Source organism: Vidua macroura, chromosome 18 (genome assembly GCF_024509145.1).
Source record: "Vidua macroura isolate BioBank_ID:100142 chromosome 18, ASM2450914v1, whole genome shotgun sequence".
In the NCBI taxonomy this organism is placed as follows: domain Eukaryota; kingdom Metazoa; phylum Chordata; class Aves; order Passeriformes; family Viduidae; genus Vidua; species Vidua macroura.
Window position 1 is genome coordinate 12131713 of NC_071588.1, and position 18455 is coordinate 12150167.

The window sequence follows — 18455 nt, forward strand, 5'->3', positions numbered from 1 at the left end:
GCATGAGTCAAATACAGACTTACGGCTTGCAGTGACACCAGCTGGCTCCAGGACATTCATATTAGACATCAGACATTTCAGTCTGCATTAATTTCAATCTACACTTAATAATACCTGCTGTTACCTCTGGTACAGAACAACATAGGCAAGAAAAGGACATGGCACAGGACTGTAACAGTGAAAAGTCCTTTTAACAGTATCTCCATCCCTAATCATACAATACCGTGAGTTGGAAGGGGACCCACAAAGATCATAAAGTCCAATTCCTGAGCCCAGGAATCTTTATTAGACAGTGGTTTAAAAATATATATAATATTTATTTAATATTTACTTTAAAGCTGGAGTTACTGAAGCCTAGAGCAGTTCTTCAAACACATTTCTGCTTCAGGCACTGCACAGGTGTTTATGCATCTGCAGACAGACAGAACCATTGTCCCAGGGCAGGAGTGAGGGCCCAGCCCTCACCACTGGAGGACAGCAATTCCATCAGGCCACGCTCAGGAGCTGGTGGTAATTCTACATATGCCAACAGGATACGATGCAAAGTCCTCTTCAAGACAACCTGTATCTCAAAACTTATCTTTTTCTTTTTTTTTTTTTAACCAGTAACTGAACTCTGTTCACAGCATCCTTGAAAGAGGAATAAGGCCTGCAATAGCAGACTTCAGATATGATAAGGTTGAGGAACCAACCGTTGAGGGACCATGACTCAGTGTTGCTGTGCTGGGGAACAGCCCATGGCCTGTCCCACGCAGCAGCTTCAGTGTCACATCAGCAGCTCAGCTCCCATTCGCTCAGGCTCGTTTCTGTGCTCGCTCGTTCTGTTCAAAATTAAAGTTGACAAGGTGACTGAAGATGCCCCTGTCTCAGAGTCACATAGAAGGGACTTCAGAGAAGAATAGGACAACTTAATAATCCTTTCTGTCCCAGTTCTCAAACATTCCTAGTCTACAACTCAAAATCAGCATTTTTCAGGGCCAGATATTTATGAGTTCTCAGATTAGAGAGCAGAACACTTGCCCAAATCATGCAGCACAAAGTCTGTTAAGGATCCCTAGTCCACCCATTTGGCAAGGTAAATGCTACCCTGCTTTTGTCTCTAAGTTCTCAACTTCACACTGGTGTATAAAAAAGGGCCTGCAGATAGCTGTACATTACAGTCTTAAACTCTGTAATGACAAAAGGTTTAATCTCTACATTTTGCTTGCAGTTCTCTGGGTAGCTGTCAAAATCCCAGCTACAGAGGTAAAGAGAAGAGCAGAATAGAAAAACCCACCAAAAATCAGAATTGCTTTGGTTGAAAAAGACTCTTATGACCATTGAATCCACCCATTTACCTGGCACTGCCAAACCTACCACTAAATCACGTCCCCGAGTGTCACATCTACACATCTTTTAAACCCCTCCAGGAATGCTGCCTAACTTTGACAGAAACCCCTCCCCACCCTTTCTGAGTATTCCATAACAATGCACCCACCAATGCTGCCTTCACCAATGCTGAATTAGTATTATTTTAGGTGAAGGAAAGGCTCCTGGACTCTAACACTTGTGCTAAGCATGAATTGCAATTAAAAAATAATAAAAATAAACTTGCACAGTTTATTTTCTTCCCCATTTCAATTACCTTGACTGTCTTCTCGAGCTTACACAGAGCTCCCTCATATTGCTGCACCAATGGCTTCAATGAGTTGCCCTTCACTGGGTGTTTCTTTATATCCTGGATGCCAGCATCCCTCAACATCCGCAGGAACCGCCGCTCCTGCACAAAACAGACCCTGGAGATGAGACACCCCCCTGCCTATCAGCTACAAAATGAGCACATTTGGGAACATGCTGCTTAGTCAGGGAATAACTGAAGTTTCCAAGCACAAAGCTCAGCTGACTGGAAAAGGTGGGAAGTAGTATGAACTTGATGATCCTTATGCTCCTGCATGCATCCTTATGAGATGAATCCCACCCCAAAGACATACCTGAATTCTAAGGACCAAGCTGAAAGCAACACCTGCTTCTCCTGCACGAGCTGTTCTTCCAACTCTGAAAACAAAGTAGCTTCAAGTCAGTTTAGCCCCATAGTCACTGCCATTATCAACTCCAAGGTTCTGATGCTGAAATTTTCCAGTTTTAACAAAGTCTGATTCCAAGCAATGCTAGGCTTAATTTTTGCTAGAAAGGTATTTGCATAGTAAAGTAAAAAGAAAAGCTAAAAGCCCCTTTAAGTACATGTCACCTTGGCTAAATATTTCAAAATAAACCAAGCTCAGACATCTTCCTCTTGTTCCTGCTGTCTTACCGGTGAATGTATGTCCTGATGAACTGTGGTGCATCATAATTTATCACATAATTCACTCCTTTAACATCAATCCCTCGGGCTGTGGCATCTGTGCTGATTAATCTGTTTGTAAATGTATACACAGTCATTTTCAGGTAACATCTCAGGCACTACACACACAAATAAAACACCAGTGAACACAGCACAACTCTTGCTAATCTCTGTTCAAACTGGACAGTCAGCCTCTGCCTCTAAGCCTGGCAGCAGCCCTGCAGGTCACTTCTTACTGCCACTGGCCTTATTAGCTGCCCACAGACCTCCAAGCATCACTAGAGGCTTGTCACCCTCTGCTGAGCATGAAAAGGTACTGGGTGTTTCCAGGATCTCCAAGCATGCCAGACACCTCCCAGCATGTACAAATCTCTAAGGAATCTGAACATTCCATACAAGCACAGAACACACAAAGAGTGAAGTGAGAAATTCCAGTAGTCAATGAGGAATTTATACACCAGGTTTGGATAAAAAGAACACCCACAAAGTAAGTTTTTACCTTTTCCTCAGAGACACTGCACAGATACAATCTCATATAGCTTCCAAAACCACAATGCAAATCAAACACAGGGGTAGAAGTAGACCTGTATGCCAGTCCGAGCAGGGATTGCTTCAGTAGGAAGCTGTAACACTAAATACAGTTCAAGCACCAACATCCATTTCCACCCTACAAGTACCAGATGCTCAGCACAAACATTAAACTCCAGATTTGCAAACCTGCGTGTTTTGGGCAACTCTGTGAACACACAGTTGTATTTATTGCTTGTTATAAAACAACACGTAGAAATTCAGACTGCAGCTACATTAGAACAGGCTGAGTTACACGAAGGATAAACAATTCAAAGTCACAAGTCCAAGTCTCACACCCCTTCTGCAACAGACTCCTGCATGTTTTAGAAGACCCCAAGTCTGTGTCCCGACTGTCACACCCTGGACCCAACTGTGTCCCTTGTTCTGTTTAGCTTTTTACACTGGAAACAGCCTGTGCTGGAAAACACACAGGAAACTAGTTTAAGATGCTCACAGTTGTATTTTTCCTTGTTCAAACTCCTTCATGGTTCTCTTTCTCTCATTTGGAGGTAACCGAGAAGAAAACTCCGCCACTGTGACTCCACCAAAGGCTTGAACCAGCAGGAACAATCTGCAGGTAAACAAAAGAGAAGCTGTCACTTCTTTATCTCTGTAAGATCCCTTGACAGATACCCACAAGAGTGATCTCATTCATGCTTACCTGTGAGAGGCTTCCCTGGAGTTGGTGAAGCACAACACACGGGTGAATTTCATTTTCAGCATGAAATACAAGAGGAGCAAAGGCTTGGAATTCAGGTCACAAGGCACGTAACATTGCTGCAGTCAACAGGGAAAGAGTTCAGAGAGAAAAATCACTTCTTGCCAAGACTATCTTCCCTGAAACCCACTACCTGCCCACGACCTACACAGACTTGGATGTTTTATAGCTGACTAATAGCACCAAAACCAGAGCCCATAATGCCATCCCCTTTAGAATAAACAGGCTGGCAGGATACAACACGAGTGGAGACAGGAGACCTGAGTTGTTCTAATGCTCTTACACCTCCACAGCAAGTAACAACATGCACTGCCTTCCTGCCTACAGGCTGGCCTGTATATACATGTCTTGAAATGAATGTTAGACATATGGACAATTGATAGGTGCTACTACATTATTATGACTTCCTAGTTCCATTCCCCATTGCTGCTAAATTTAATTGTACATGAAGACAGATTAATTTAAAAAATAATCAAGTCTTAACCAAATTAACATTAAGTAATGAGAAAACAAATGTGCAAAGGTCTCTGGGTCACATATACTCCCAAAGCCACTTTTGCAAAGAAACACAGGGAAGACCTACTCGTTTTAGGGTAAAACCACAATTAGTCCAGAATTAAACAAATCTTCAAGTATAACTTATTCAAAAGAATTCACATCATACCGACAGCCCCTCCGGGAGTGTGTATTTATTATTAGTATCTTGCTCAGTTTCTGTTCCATCTCTATTTTTCTCGGAATACACAGATGTGAAGAGACGAGGCTGGAATAAATCCAGCTGCTGCAATTTCTCTGGGTCCTGGGTCAGTGTGGCTGAAAACAGCAGTTTCTGTAAGGGTATCTGAGGAGAGCAGGAACTGAAAGAAACAGCACACAGAAACTGGGCTTTGAGGATGGGGCAAAGGAGTTTCACCCCAAGTGCCTTTACATGATGTAAGGGAAGCAATCAATGCTCTTTGATGCTCTTTGCCTGCCCTGGGCCTTCCCTGTAGGTTCCTTCCCACCCTTGTTTTATGGTGGAGTTCACAGACAGAACTGATGAGCATTCTCAGTCAAGTGCACAACCCCAATCCATTACTCCTGCACAAGTCCCTGCACCCTGGTTATCCATGTTCTCATTCTAGTCATGTCCTTCCTTGGCCATTCATCTCAGTTTCTGACACATCTCTGCCATTGCTGTACAAAAACAGCAGCTGCAGATAGTTAATTGCAAGAGTTTTCCTCCAAATCCATTAATCAGCTTTGCCAGAAGGCACTACTATAGTTACTGTGCAAATGGATCACAGATTTTCAATATTTGTGCATTCTTTTGATGCTCCTTTAGTCTACATAAGGAAAGCCTGGAGAACACAATATTTAGTCTGAAAGACATCCTCTGACATTAGCTGTTCACTGCCCTATTTTGGTAGATATTTCTCAGAGGAATCAAGCTTTGAGATTCTGTGTGGCGGTGTACACACAGCCTACGCTGCCCACTCCCCAGTGGAGCAGGGCAGTGACATCCAAGTGCTGGTGTCCATACCATCAGTTCAAAGAAATGCACTCTGCAACTTACCTGGCTGCTGTTAAAGGCCCTGGTTTGGTCCTCTGAAAAAGCATGTTGGAGCCAGAGTCATTTTCTCCCTGGAATGCAGCTTTGACAATTTGGTTCAGACAGTTCTGGTGCATGTCATCAATCATACGGTCAGCTTCATCCACGATCTGAATTCACAAGGATGAAAAACACCACTTGTTAAATACTGGGAGCTTTTATTTCCCTTTGTATCTGTAACCAGTGAGCCAGAAGGTAAGGTAATGGAAGCTTCTAGTCAACAGAATTGCTTTCCTTGCCCATCCTTACTCCAAGTTTGCAAGAGCCTAAGAGAGAAGGGGAAGTGGGTGGATGCTTGGGTGTCACAAGTTGGAATCAAACATCTCATCTTGTGACTGCTCCCTCCACAATCTGGAGTGCAGACAGGCCCACACAACAGCTCCAACAGAGAGGTATTTATGTCCCACACAAAAAGCAAGCAGGAATTACTGCTGCAGCAGACACTGCTCTCAGATGGGAGAGCTGTGGTGACTCACCAGGAAGCGAAGCTGTGTCAGGTTGAAGCCTGGGGTCTGGTTAATGTGATCCGTGAGCCTCCCTGGTGTGGCCACCACGATGTCAGCCAGGCTGCAGTAGCCTGTCACTCTGAAAGGACAAGCAGCCCATCAGTAAGTCTCTCTCCTCACAATAAAAGCCTGGAGCAGAGACCTTAAGAAGCAGCCTGAAGGTTTTCCTACCACTCTACTAACTGAGTAATAACAAAATTCATATATGGACTTGACACTGGAGAGCATGCAGGGGCAGTGGTGGACACCAAACACCAGTCTCCACCGTGCTGCCTTGTTTTAAACAGAAAATGTCACTCTTCATTGCTCTTCAAAAAAGTTTAATTGCAGCAAAACCCCACACAGTCATATGTACCCGTGGGCACAAGGTAAACATTTGCATTCTGAGCATTTGCTGGTGAAGAGCCCCAAAAATCAAGTAAAACATTACAACCACAAAACAGGGGTAGTAACAAGCACTGTGACAAAGACAGAGCCACCAGAGTCCAGCACATGAACCCATTATCCAAAATCATGATAGCATGATGCTGTGCTGCAATAGTCCATATCTTGACCCCACCTTAATGACATTAATTAGCATGCAATCACTATAAACCTTGCCAAAATACCTTTGAACCTACTTTTTCTTGACAAGCATCTCCTGCTCCTTTGCAAAAGATTTCTGGCCAGTAATCAAAACGACCTTCAGACCTGTCCCATCAGTGTAAATGTTGAACACTTTACTCACCTGCAAAGAGATGGGCTTTGTCAGCTGCAGAAAACACTTTCCATGACATGAACAGCATCAAACCCACTGGCAGGTGCTCAGCCTGCCCCACAGAACAGCCAAAGGACTGGCTGCACCAGCCTGTCCCTCAGCCCAGCTCTGCCCAGACTCGCTGAGGAGTCAGGACATACCTGTTGTGCCAGTTCTTTGGTGGGCAGAACAACCAGAGCTCGTACGTGGCAAACCACTCGGTCTAACAGAACCTGCCAAAATAAAGGCCAAGTGAGTCCCTGACAGAACAGGGGAACAGGGTTCTTTGGCCTAACCTAGTGAGAGAAGATGGGCTTGACACATTCTCACAGTTTTATGTTTCCATTTTTCTCCCTCCACTCTCCCAACTCCTCATGCTGTGCCTGCTGTCTGAGAAAAGGAGTGGGAAGCTGACAAGAAGCTCCCTCAGACAGCTCTGGGCTGAAAATCTGCTGCCTTATGTCCACAAATTCCTTGGCTTTTCGACCTGCTTTTAAGTTCAGGTTTTGCTTGAACAAAAGTGTCGTCTTGATTTTCAAGAGTTTTCTAAAGCTTTCTGAGTTTACATTCTTGTAGAGAACTTTCCCACACAACTTTCTGTAAACAACCTATTGTTTTGCATTCTTTCATAGAGGCAGAGAAATTTGATATACAGGTAGCTTGTCCAGTGTCGTTGGAGAGGTGGCACATTCACCCTCCAATCCACTGGCACCTTTTGAGAATTATAAAAGATTGGAGTCAGAGAAAATAAATTAATCTCTTCATAATGACCAAAGCTGTACTGTGTCGTTTTTCCTTGTGTCATCTGGTGACACAAAAGCAACGCCAGCATCCCCTTAGAGACACTCCCCTGAGGATGAACTCACCTGTACAATGGGTATGACAAAAGACAGGGTCTTCCCACTGCCCGTGGGTGCTGAGACACAGATGTCCTTGGGGCGGTACCCGCCCCGCCCCAGCAGGTACCCGCTGGAGGCACTCTGGAGAATGGCAGGAATCACCTCTGCCTGGACTGAGCAAAACCAGAAATAAACACAACCTGTATGCTTCATCAGCTCACCAAGAACTCATAAAAGCATTATTGAAATGAGAAAATGTGTGCTGGCTTCCCAACATAGCCCTGACAGGCCTCTGGCAGAGCCTAAGTCTCCAGGCTCAGCTGCACTAAGGTCACCCTCTGTCCTTGTCCTTGCATCCAGCTGGCCTTTCTTCATACTTAAGAACTGACATTTATTGTACTTGTTGGCAAAACTGGCAAAATGACAGAAAACAAACTGGTTTCTTTTTTTGTTTGGATATTTTTCTAGTGCTTTAATGAGCTAAGTGAGTTCCCAGCAAGCTCTGACCAGCAGCAGAGACAGTGGAAAGTAAGGAGCTGAAGCACAAGTTTGGCATAAGGAGGAAAAGTGTGAGGACACAAGTAAGACCTCCCTCTTTGGGCAGCTCTGAGCCATTACTCCAAGCTGTATTCATGAGTAGGTGACAGATTTTACTCAGCCCAGACAAAGCTTTGAGAAAGAAGGGTTAAATCTCCTACAACCACTTTCATGCCTTACGGTTTGTCCTGCATTTTACTTCACTGCCTACACAAAATATACAGCACCAGACTGCAGGAACTCTGCGAGTCCCTTTAGAAGGAAACAAGAGCACTGCCAAGGCACCTGGAAAAAAGGAGTCTATTCCATTCATGTGCAGCTTTTTCAAGAGGCGGGGATGGATTCCTGGCACGTCTCGGACTGGACACAGATTGTCTCTGATGCGCTTCTGCACCCGCCTGGGCTCAGCAAGCCACAGGGGCAAGAAGGGCTGGACCTGACGTGAGGGAAAGGAGAAAGTGGCAACACCATATGGAAATGAAACTTGTAAGAAGCATTCTTTTCCTATCCATCACCAAAGTTCAGCCAAGCTGGTTACCTTCTGCACTGGCTTTGCGTCGTAGTCTCCAAGAATCATCATACTGGAGGGTGCACAGTTTGCCCCTTCCCCTGAGGCTGCTGAGGGCAGCTCCTCCTCTGTAGTTTTACTTCCTTCAGCTTTTTCACTGCTCTCTTTCTTCTCTGTTTCATCTCCTTGTGTTTCCTCATCTGCTCTCCTCCTTTTATTAGACTTGTTTTTAAAGTTCTTTCTGCTGTCCTGTTGCTTGATGTCTTCTTCAGAATCTGGAATTTGGGTAGCAGCAATACAAAGCTACAGGTCAGAGCACGCCACAGAAAAGGGATTTGGCAATATTACAACACAGGACTTAAGCAACAACTTGCGAGCTCTTTTCTCCTAAACCCAAGTGCAGAAGTCAAACGTTTCTTTGTTGCTATAGACACAACAAGACTGGGGTGATGTGATGTGCTTCCCTGCTCCCCTTGCACTAAAATGATCCTCAAAGTTCTCAGTACAGGGCCTTCCCTTGGAAAAAAGAAATTGGGAACATATTAAGGAGATGAAAACAGAATCAGGCAAACTGGGCAAGGCACTCAAAGAGCAACTCGTGTCCACTTTTCCGTGGTAACTGTCAAGCACAATGAACTGAAATCCTACAGCCTCACTTTATCCTCACCTGCTTCAGTCCTCTCTTGCTGCACTTTCGATTTTCTTCTATTTGCCTTCTTCTTCTTTGTGGGGCTGCTGCCATCTGCTGCCTCCTCAGCACCAGCCCTTTCTTCCGAAGAGCTGCGGGGCTGTAGTTTTCTCTTTAGCTTCTTCTGTCTATGCGCACTGGGCTGCTCTTCACTCTCCCTCTTTTCCTTTCCTTCTCCGGGCTCCCCCCCGGGGCTCAGCCCCGCAGCCCCCGGGCCTTCCCTTCCCTGTGGCGGCGCCTCTCGCCGCTTCTGCTGCTGCCGGGCCCTCGCCTGGCGCTGCAGCCGCTCCAGCAGGACCCGCGCCCGGCCCTCCGCCTCCTCCTCCTGCCCGTCCTCCTCGCCGTACCTGGAACAGCCCAGACAAACCTCCTCAGGCACGGCCCGCCCGCACAGAGCTGCGGACACGCACCCGCGGCAGGGCCCGGGGCAGGGCCCGGGTGGCGGAGCGGAGCGGGCCGGTGCCGGTACCTGCGGATGCAGAACAGCGCCATGGCCACGCCGCGCCGGCGCACTGCGATGACGCCATCGCGCCCCGCCAGGGAAGCCGCCAGTCGGCGTGGGGCGACCGCGCCCCCTGCCGGCCGGCGGTGGAAGGTGCGGGAGGGCAGCGCCGCGCGCGCCCAGCGGGGCCCTGAGGGGAGGGCGGGAAAGCGCTGAGGGAGGGACGGGAGCGGCAGCGCCGGGAGCCCCGGGGCGGCACAGCACAGGGCACAGCCCGCCAGGACGGGCTGGGACCGGGCACAGCACCGCCAGGGACGGGCTGGGACCGGGCACAGCACCTGTGAGGGACGGGCTGGGACAGGGCACAGCCCGCCAGGGACGGGCTGGGACAGGGCACAGCACCTGTGAGGGACAGGGCACAGCCTCAGCAGCATCAGTGCAGGACACAGCTCAGCACCAGCGAGGGACAGGCTGGCACAGCACACTGAAGCTCCCCACAGTGCTGCAGGCCCCTGCAGAGCTCCCGCTGCACTAAGGGCCATCCCTGCTGCCTGGGGCAGGCAGTGTAGCAATGTGGGTAACAGCATTCCCCCTCAGCGAGCAAAAGCACTCCTTCCCTTGCTCGTTTGGCCACACACAGGTGGCACATCCTCACAGGAAAGCTGCCCTGAAGCAGTCACAGGGCTGGTCCAAGGACTGCAGCAATTTCAGACACAACCCAAAAACAAACCTCAGAGCAACAAGCAGCCCTGAATACACCTATAGCAAGGTAAAAATCACTGGAGTGCTGTCAGGAACCAGCCCCAGGCACCACCACCATAGTGTGAAATACTGTGTCTAAGAAACACGGGCAAACACAAAACATTTCTTTTGTTTGCTTTAGGATCAGAGTGAACAGACATGTAAGCAATTGCCCAACTCCATCCCCAACCTGCCAAAGCCTACACCACACAGCTTACTTCTAAATCTTTATTTGTTTTCTACACAGAGAAAACAGAGGAATGTTGAAGCAGCAATATTTAAACACACTAGCAAGGAGCCATCAATCTGTGAGAGTGCACAAAGTGCAACATGGGGCCATTTGTGCTGTGGTCTCTGCTACGGGGCAGGGTGAGGGGAGGTCCAGAACAGCCTCTTCAGACGGACGGGAGAGCTCTATGCAAAGGTGGAGCCGTTCCAGCCCACGTTGGCAGCATTCATGTCGAAGTAGTTGATGTAGACCCTGCAGAAGAGGTACAGGAGGAAATAACAACGACCTTATTAACTCATTTATATAAGCTGGGACAACACAACAGGGGACAGTGCTTCCCATTCTTCTGCTTGAAAAAACATCAAGCTTCATCTTTACCAAAAAAACTGGTGGAGCTCCAAACAGCCTCAATATTTCTCAGTCCTCAAAACTGTACTTTTTCTATTTTTTTAAAATACAAATTTTTCTGCAGTCAGGGACTGTCCAGACACCAGACAGATTTTGTTTTGCAGCCTGTCAAGAATTTCCGGAGCTCAGCCCCTTTTGTTTCTGAGCCCTGCAGTCCCTCACATGTGTCACACAGACTGGCAGCCCTAGGATTTAAGCATGCCCTCAGGCCTGGCTCTGCTGTCTCCCTTCAACCCCGATGGCACCAGGTTCTTCCCATCTTTCACAGCTGCACACAGACACTGCCAAACTCTGCAGCCTGCAGGGGAGCTGCTCACAGCCTGCTGCCTTCTCCTGTCTCTCAGCTCCAGCCTGTTACTGCTCCTTGCTCCTGCTTTCAGCCTTGCTTCCCCAGAGGACAAGACACCACACCTCAGAGGCAAAAGACACACTGGGCAACTTGTCAGTGCTGTGGTGTTTTTCACTACTCTCTGAAGCAGAAAGCCATTGAACAGAGGACTCTCTAGGGAAAGAGGCAGGTACTGAATTCTTAATGTGGACGTGAAAGTGCTGCAAGTAATCACTTGGTATTTTCCAAAACACATGGACTTATTCCTGACATTTAAAATTTTCAAACAGACTTTTCAAAGCCATTTCAGAAAGCCAGGTAAATATGGTTAAACTACGTCCCAGCCTTACCTGTCTGCAGATACGTGCAAGTGCTTCGAGATCAGATCACACAGCATCTTGGTGTAAGTCTTGTTCTGCTGCCCTCCTATTTTGCCGATGCTGTAGAGGCTGCAGAGCGCGCAGGGATCAGTGGAGCCGCCAAAGGACATCATCTGGTCAGGTATGATGTGCACAGCTATGTACTGCGGGAGGGAAACACTGTTACGGGCTGTCTGAACTGCCCTCTCCTGACGAAAATCTGCTTTAGGTACCAACTCTTAACAGAGCAGCTGTATTGGGGTCAGGCAGCTCCTCAGTGCTGCCCCCTGCACTTCCCAGGCCCAGGGGAGGCTCAAGCCCGGCAGCCCCCATGGGGGCACGGCCCTGGGGGCTGCGGGGACCCTCGGCCCGGCTCTCAGCTTTAGGAACGCGGCTATGCGTGCACAAAGCCGCCGGCGAGGCAGTCACTCCTGCCCGCCACAGCCTCGTCACCGCGCGGGGCGGAGCGAGATAAAGGCCCAGAAACTGCCTGCGTGCCAGGGCTCACATCCCCAAATCACGGACCTGCCGGAGAGCCGGGCAGCGATTCGGTCATATCGGGCTCCTGCGGCCTGGCCCAGGAGGGGCTGTGTCGGATGGCTGAGCCGGCGGGAGCTGCTCGGAGCGCTCGGTCTGCCCGAGCCTCTGCCCGGGTGCGTCCGGGGCACTGCGCAGCTCCGCCGCTCGAATCGCGACCGCCAGCACAGGCGCAGCACATCCCCGGCTACGTGAGCGCCGCGCTCCTGCGGGCCCGGCCGCTGCTCCAGGCAGGGGCCGGGCATCGGGAGACTCGGCGCCGCGGGGTGGAACGGGCACCGGCTCCTCCCTCCGCAGCAGCGGGGCCGCCGCCGCGTTGTGCGGCAGCTGCTCCCTCGGCGGCGGCGGCCCGCCCGCCCCGGGGCCCGAGGGAGCGGAGGTGCCCCCGGGCCGCTCCGCCGCCGCCCCTCCCGCCGGGCCCGCCGCGCACGTGCTCGCCCCGCTCCCCGCGCGGGCCGGCCCCGCCGCCCGCCCTCACCTGCGCGGGCTTGCCAGTGGCCTTGGCCAGCTGCTGGGTGAGCTCGCCCAACAGGCTGTCGGGCACGGCGTCCTTGCAGACATTGGTGTAGATGGCGAACATGGGCATGGTGGCGGCGGTGGGGGCGGCGGGGCCGGCGATGGAAACCTAACGGAGCGGCGGGACCAGCACAGTGGAGCGGGGAGGCGTCAGCGGCGCTTTTAGTGCGCGAGGCCGCCCCGGACGTAAAGCGGCCCCGCCCGGCAGGGAGGGGAGGGAGCGGGGCGGGGACACACTCGCACACCGGCTCCGCGGCCTGCGGGCCCTGCTGCGGCGTGCTGGCCCCTCCCGCGGCCGCCTCTTGACCGGCGGTCTCCCCCGCTCCGCCGTTATTCCTTGGCTTTGTTACTATCACTGAACATTTTTTGAGGGTTTGTTGCAGGCTCCTTCCTGGAACGGAGTCCGGGCGCGCTGGGCAGCTCATACATAACCTGGTATGAGCGCGTGTGATATCACCGCTGTGGCACTCCCGCTGGTTTCTTCGGGATCAGGGCCAGAGAGGGATATAGGCCTCGGCTTGGCAGTTGTTGAAAGGGATACTTGCCCTGACTCCGGGAATTTTTTCCTTTTGCAAAATAAAGTAAGATTTGTAGAGGTTTTGCTTTAATGGTGTGTACAGCTTTAGCTCGGTGTAAGCAGAAATGTCTGCCTTGCTGCCACATGAATTATTCTCTAATGTATTTCAGTCAAATTAAAAAACCTATCGCTCCTCAGCCTCCCCATTTTCACATCATATCTTCCTGCTGGAAAAAGGCAGAAGTGAATTTTGTTTTGCTTCGGAATGAACTGGTGGGTGCCTATTGGGAGGTGAGAGGCAGCAGAGCCGAGCCGTATGCCGCGCTGTGTGATGTGATGCACGTAGGCTGCCAGGGCATGGCTCCCCACCCTGCCTCTTGCCTGCCCCGACGGCGGCAGCGCTGCTCTGCTCACGAAGTGACTCACAGGAAGGCTAAAGAGGATCAGGCCCGAAGCCTTCTCTGCCCAGACATTGCACACGCAGCAATCGTGCACTGCTGCTGCTAGAAAGCTTGCCCACACATACATGTTACAGATGTGAACACTCCTAGCCCTGAATGAGGAGTAAGGGATGGTGTCACTCGGGAGTGCATTGGAGTGACACAGGTTATAATGCTGAGAACTGGAGCACTTCTTTTCTAGTGATTAACAGTGCTTAAGAACAGCCACTAAGAACTGATTAAGTTTCCTCCCTTTGATATCCTCAGCTCCCTGCCCTTGCATAGTCCCACTTATTCCTCTCACCTTCCTGCCTCCCAGGTTTGTTGCATGGAGGTGGGGTAGGAATTCTACCTGTGCAGGGAGGAAAGCTTGAGAGCAACGTCACCACTGGTGTGCTTGCCCTGTGGCCTGCCAGGCCCAGAGTGGCAGCCCCTGGCTCTGCTGCCACTCAGCGGAGAGACATCTGCAATTTCATTCTCTTTTGCCTCCCTGACTAAGAAAGAAGCTTTCACCAAAGCAGCTTCCATTTGTTATCCCAACAAAGCATTTTTGTTTTTTGAGGTGCAGGTCTGTATTTAAAGACAGTGGCTGCAAAGCAAAGCTGTGGTAGAGACACAATGGGATGTTAACAATAGAGTTCAGAACAGGGGTGTGATAAGGTTTGCTCTTCCAGAAAAAACTCACAACACACTTAACTATAGAATTTCATGAAACATCTCTATTCAATCTTTTATTTTACTTTGGAAGCAAACGATCTTATCTGACCAAAGGCTTAAATAATAAATATTTGTATGCAAATTTTCCTTTCATAATTAATTCACCACTTCAGTCCCTAGGAATTACTGTGGCTTGCTGTGCCTCTGCCTCATTCTGAGCTGTGCTCTAATCTTCACTGTCATTACAAATTGTTCAATGGTTGAAAAGGGGAGGGCACAGCAGCGAACAGTGGTTTTTTCCACTCACTCCCTCTGCCTATGCTGAGGCCGGGGAGACTCACAGCACAAGTTTTCCTGCTACTCAGCTAGATATCCCTGCAGTGTTAGGCCTACAGAGGACCTGGACTGCAATCCTTTTACATAAGATGTAATAGTGTCTTTGCTCCTTTTGAAGAGAGGTCCATGTGCAACATTTGCACATCTATTAACTTAAATATATCTTGAAACCAGGTCAAGATATATTTATCTCTTCTTGAAATTTGGCTCTTGAGCATGGACAGGGCAAAGGCAAAAGGAGTGTTCATTTTCATATATGACTGAACTTTTTTTGAAAGAAAAGCTCTTAAGAGTATTTCGAGAAGGCACCCTCTATCTCAACTACAGGTCTTCCCAGCATAACAAGAAGGTTTCGGACATAAGATTTCTGCTGCATTTTTATTTAAGCAGCAGGCAAGATATTAAACAGCAGTGGGTAGCAGCAACTAAGATACCAATGCCTTTTGCATTTGCAGATGCCAGAAGGTGACTGGAACTGCAGTTCTCGAACCATGGTGAGGGTTCAGGAATAAGCTGTGATCATCCCAGGGCACCTCAAGCAAAGGTGGTGTTATTCCAGCCCACATTGCCAGGACTGATGTCAAAGAAGCTGACGTAGATTCTGGAAGGGAAGACAGGCACCGTTAGCAGCTGAGAGCAGAGTGCTGCAGGCTGGTCAGGGTGCTCCTGCACCAGGACACACGGCCACGCTGCAGATCTCCCCATGGGCTTTATCCTTCCCAGGCCTTACACTCCCCTCCTCCTGCTCCTTTTAATGCCTCATCTACTTGCATTCTGGAGTTCCTAGTGATCACGTTCCTGTGTCTGTACCTGGTCTTTTGCACATGATAGCTGTGGGTACATACATGCCTAAACCTAGATTGTTTTAACCAAGGAATTCTGCAGCTTCTGGACATTGGCATTGCAGCTCATGCAATGGCTCCTTTTTTCTTTTTAGCTGGGGAATTGCCCAGTTGACTTGGCATTTAATGTCTTTAATCAGCACATTAATAGAGAACACCAAAGGACCAGCCTGGGATGAATAGTTTTAACAATCTGTGGAAGGTCATGTCAGACAAATTGCCGTATGAGCTCACCTGTCAGATGGTATTTTCAGCTGTTTGCTCATCAGATCACAAAGCAGTTTGGAGTAGACCTTGTTCTCCTGCTCCCCTATCTTTCCAATGCTGTAGAGGAAACACATAGCACAAGGGTCTGTGGAGCCACCAAAGGACATCACTTGATCAGGAGAGATCTGTATTGCTAGATACTGTTGGAAGAAGAAGATGAATGTTTTTTTCTTTGCTGTATTAAGAAAAGTTTTGAAAATCCAGGAAGGCATTTATGTACCTAAACTGCAGTGAAAATCAGTGCATGTTTTTGATATGCAAGGTTTTAATTTGTCGACATCTTACTGTCTAGATTTGCATTCTACTCCAAGATACTCCCTCCTGTGTCAAAGGCCAGTACAAAGACTAGAGTTTTTAGGCTTCCTAATCCAGGTGCTCCAGGAGCTCAGTGACCTGAAATATCTGCAGCACCTCCTCCAAGCCACCAGGCTCTCCCTGCCTGTGTGGGAAGGTCAGGGGCGAGGGGGTGTGCCATGGTCCTGCTGCCGCATTGCGTTCCAGAGAGATTTTGCACCTCACTGCCTCCTGCTGCAGTCTTCCCTGCTGAGGTAAATGTGAGCTGACACAGCAGAGGCCTAAATCAACATCCACCTCATTAAACAAAATACAGCCTAATCCCGCTTTTTGTTCTTGATATCAGGAAAACAGAAGAAAGTATCTATGTTAATATTAATGACCAGCCTGCGATTTTCCCTGCTGCTAATACACAGTGTCAGATCCACACACTGGGGAATCTGGGGATCAGTTCCTCTGGCATTCATTTGGCTTCTGTGCTGTTCTTACCCACGTTTATTAGCAGCGCATCGTTGGAACTCAGCAGCAATTAACCCTCTTGGTAAAACAAGCTAGCCTGAGTACCAGGAGTTGTCTGGGTAATTAGTCTTGGCCATCATTTACAGTTTGTTTGGGTGTAAGGTGCATCAGACCACAGCAGTACAGGATAAGCCAAGGAGATCCTGCTGAGGCACCACTTGCTTGGCCCTGTTCTCCCCTGTCTGGACACCACGTGCTCTTGACTTTATGCCAAATGTAGGTACATCCATGCCTTTAACTCCTACCCAGGAAGCAGGTTATCACTATTAAAAGAAAAATCAAGTTGAGGCATTAATCAGCATTATTTTCTTTTTAGAGCAGTTTGAAAATATTTGGAACCGTTCTTCCAGTAGGAAAAAACCTAATTTGATTAAAAATCCATATTTTTCCCAAATGCTACAGTTTCCTGTGAGAGGAAAGCTCTGAATTCCAGCCCCCCCTAATCCTTTCCTTCTTTCTGTGTTATAACTAAGAGACTCTCCCTTTCCTATTGCCTCCTTTGTCACGAAGAGCTTGTATGTCCTCTTCAGAAAAATCTCTTTGTTATTCCCTGTATATTTCTAAGTCCCATTACATATCCCTTCCACACAGCTGCACAAACCTGTTCCAGCTGCATCCCAGCCCTGGCCTCTAGCTTTATATTCAGAAGCTGTTATGCAAGACACACCCCTTGCCCCCCCAACAGCAAGTACTTGTTTGCTAGACTGATAAAAATTGGCTTTTTTAAAGAGGGATAAAACACATCAGCTTTACATAAGAATTTAATGTGTTCAGGTGTCCCAGTGCATAGAGAAAGCTTTGCTGGGGAGCCCTCAGAGCCTTTTCTGTAGGCACCAAATCTTCTTTCTTTCTACGGTTTCAAAGCATCGCTCCCAAAGCAAAATAAACATTTTCTGAAAATAGGCTGTGAATATGCACAAAGGGTGCTTAAACAAGCGGCTACAGATCCATAGCCAATTCACTAAAGCTACTGCTGCTACAGCAACTGAGGTACAGCTCATGTTATGAAATTTACAGCTCTGTAGAGAAGTTTTCTTTTGCTTTTTCATACCTTCAGAAAGCAACTGATACAGTGACTAGTGACCAGTCAGTATTAAGAAAATAACAGCCTTATAAATCCTTATAAGACCCTCAATACCAGTATTTCAGGACTTCCCCTCAGTAGCATATGCCATATGTTTTGGCAGGTAAAACCCCCCCAGTTTGGTAGTGAAACCAGCAGGCAGCTTTTACTCTGGTATTTTGACAACAAATAGCAGGATGCCACACAGATATTTTTGCCAGATGTCCAAGCAAGCAGAATAAATAATTTCTGTACTTCAACTGTAACCACTAGGCTACAGGCAGTTTGGTGGCAAATGACAGGCCCTTATTTAACAGGACTCAGCAAGGAAGTGGAGGGTGAGGTTTGCTTTTCAGTCAGCCAGATTCTTGAGAGGTATTCACAGGTAACCGTGGACACATCCCCACATACACCCAGTGTCTTCACATACAGATAACTACATGCAATGACATCCTATACAAAGCTAGGTTGAATACTCCAGGTATTACTCCTCAAGGAAACTAAGTTACAGTGAACAAGTATTTGATATTCTCCCAGAGAGAGGACTGCAAATACTGGTGAGTCATTGGCTATATTAGTTTATCAAGTCTATCACTCAGAAACAGCTCATTGCATAGGCACAGCTGGCTAAAGAAGGAAAACAGTTCAGCAAATGGACTTACCTGTGCTGGTTTGCCCAATGCTTTTGATAATTGTTGGGTAAGCTCCCCTGCAAAAGATTCCGGAACTTTATCCTTGCTTATATTTGTGTTAACAATGAATTTAGGCATCTTTGGATGACAAGCAGGTTTTTTTTTCAGCTCACTCTGTTCTCAGCTTTATTTCTAACTCACCCACAGGCTGGCTCAGCCCACTGTGCCAGTAAGCACCTCAGGAGCCTCTAAATAGTCAGTGATACCTTCAGCAGGTGCATTGAGAGGGGTGGGAGTGTCTCAGGAGAGGTGAGG

At 48.4% G+C, this 18455-nt stretch overlaps 3 protein-coding genes across 3 annotated transcripts; all 3 read right to left on the minus strand.

The window, feature by feature from the left end:
• Positions 1 to 253: 253 nt before the first annotated feature.
• On the minus strand, positions 254 to 9514 carry DDX51 (DEAD-box helicase 51). The gene is made up of 16 exons (XM_053993870.1): positions 9483 to 9514; positions 8993 to 9360; positions 8356 to 8600; positions 8103 to 8253; positions 7308 to 7453; positions 6603 to 6674; positions 6326 to 6432; positions 5676 to 5784; positions 5164 to 5309; positions 4273 to 4465; positions 3552 to 3667; positions 3345 to 3461; positions 2291 to 2392; positions 1971 to 2034; positions 1625 to 1759; positions 254 to 821 (listed from the first exon to the last, which is right to left on the minus strand). The coding sequence occupies exons 1-16, from the start codon at positions 9503 to 9505 to the stop codon at positions 795 to 797; spliced, it is 2121 nt and encodes a 706-aa protein (XP_053849845.1). The 5' UTR covers positions 9506 to 9514; the 3' UTR covers positions 254 to 794.
• An 896-nt stretch (positions 9515 to 10410) lies between these two features.
• LOC128816334 (macrophage migration inhibitory factor) lies at positions 10411 to 12766 on the minus strand. Its single transcript, XM_053993878.1, has 3 exons — positions 12536 to 12766; positions 11512 to 11684; positions 10411 to 10677 (listed from the first exon to the last, which is right to left on the minus strand). The coding sequence occupies exons 1-3, from the start codon at positions 12641 to 12643 to the stop codon at positions 10611 to 10613; spliced, it is 348 nt and encodes a 115-aa protein (XP_053849853.1). The 5' UTR covers positions 12644 to 12766; the 3' UTR covers positions 10411 to 10610.
• Positions 12767 to 15057: 2291 nt separating this feature from the next.
• Positions 15058 to 18296, minus strand: LOC128816483 (macrophage migration inhibitory factor-like). Its single transcript, XM_053994143.1, has 3 exons — positions 18171 to 18296; positions 15600 to 15772; positions 15058 to 15124 (listed from the first exon to the last, which is right to left on the minus strand). Exons 1-3 carry the CDS (start codon positions 18276 to 18278, stop codon positions 15058 to 15060), a joined length of 348 nt encoding a protein of 115 aa, XP_053850118.1. The 5' UTR covers positions 18279 to 18296.
• Positions 18297 to 18455: the final 159 nt, after the last annotated feature.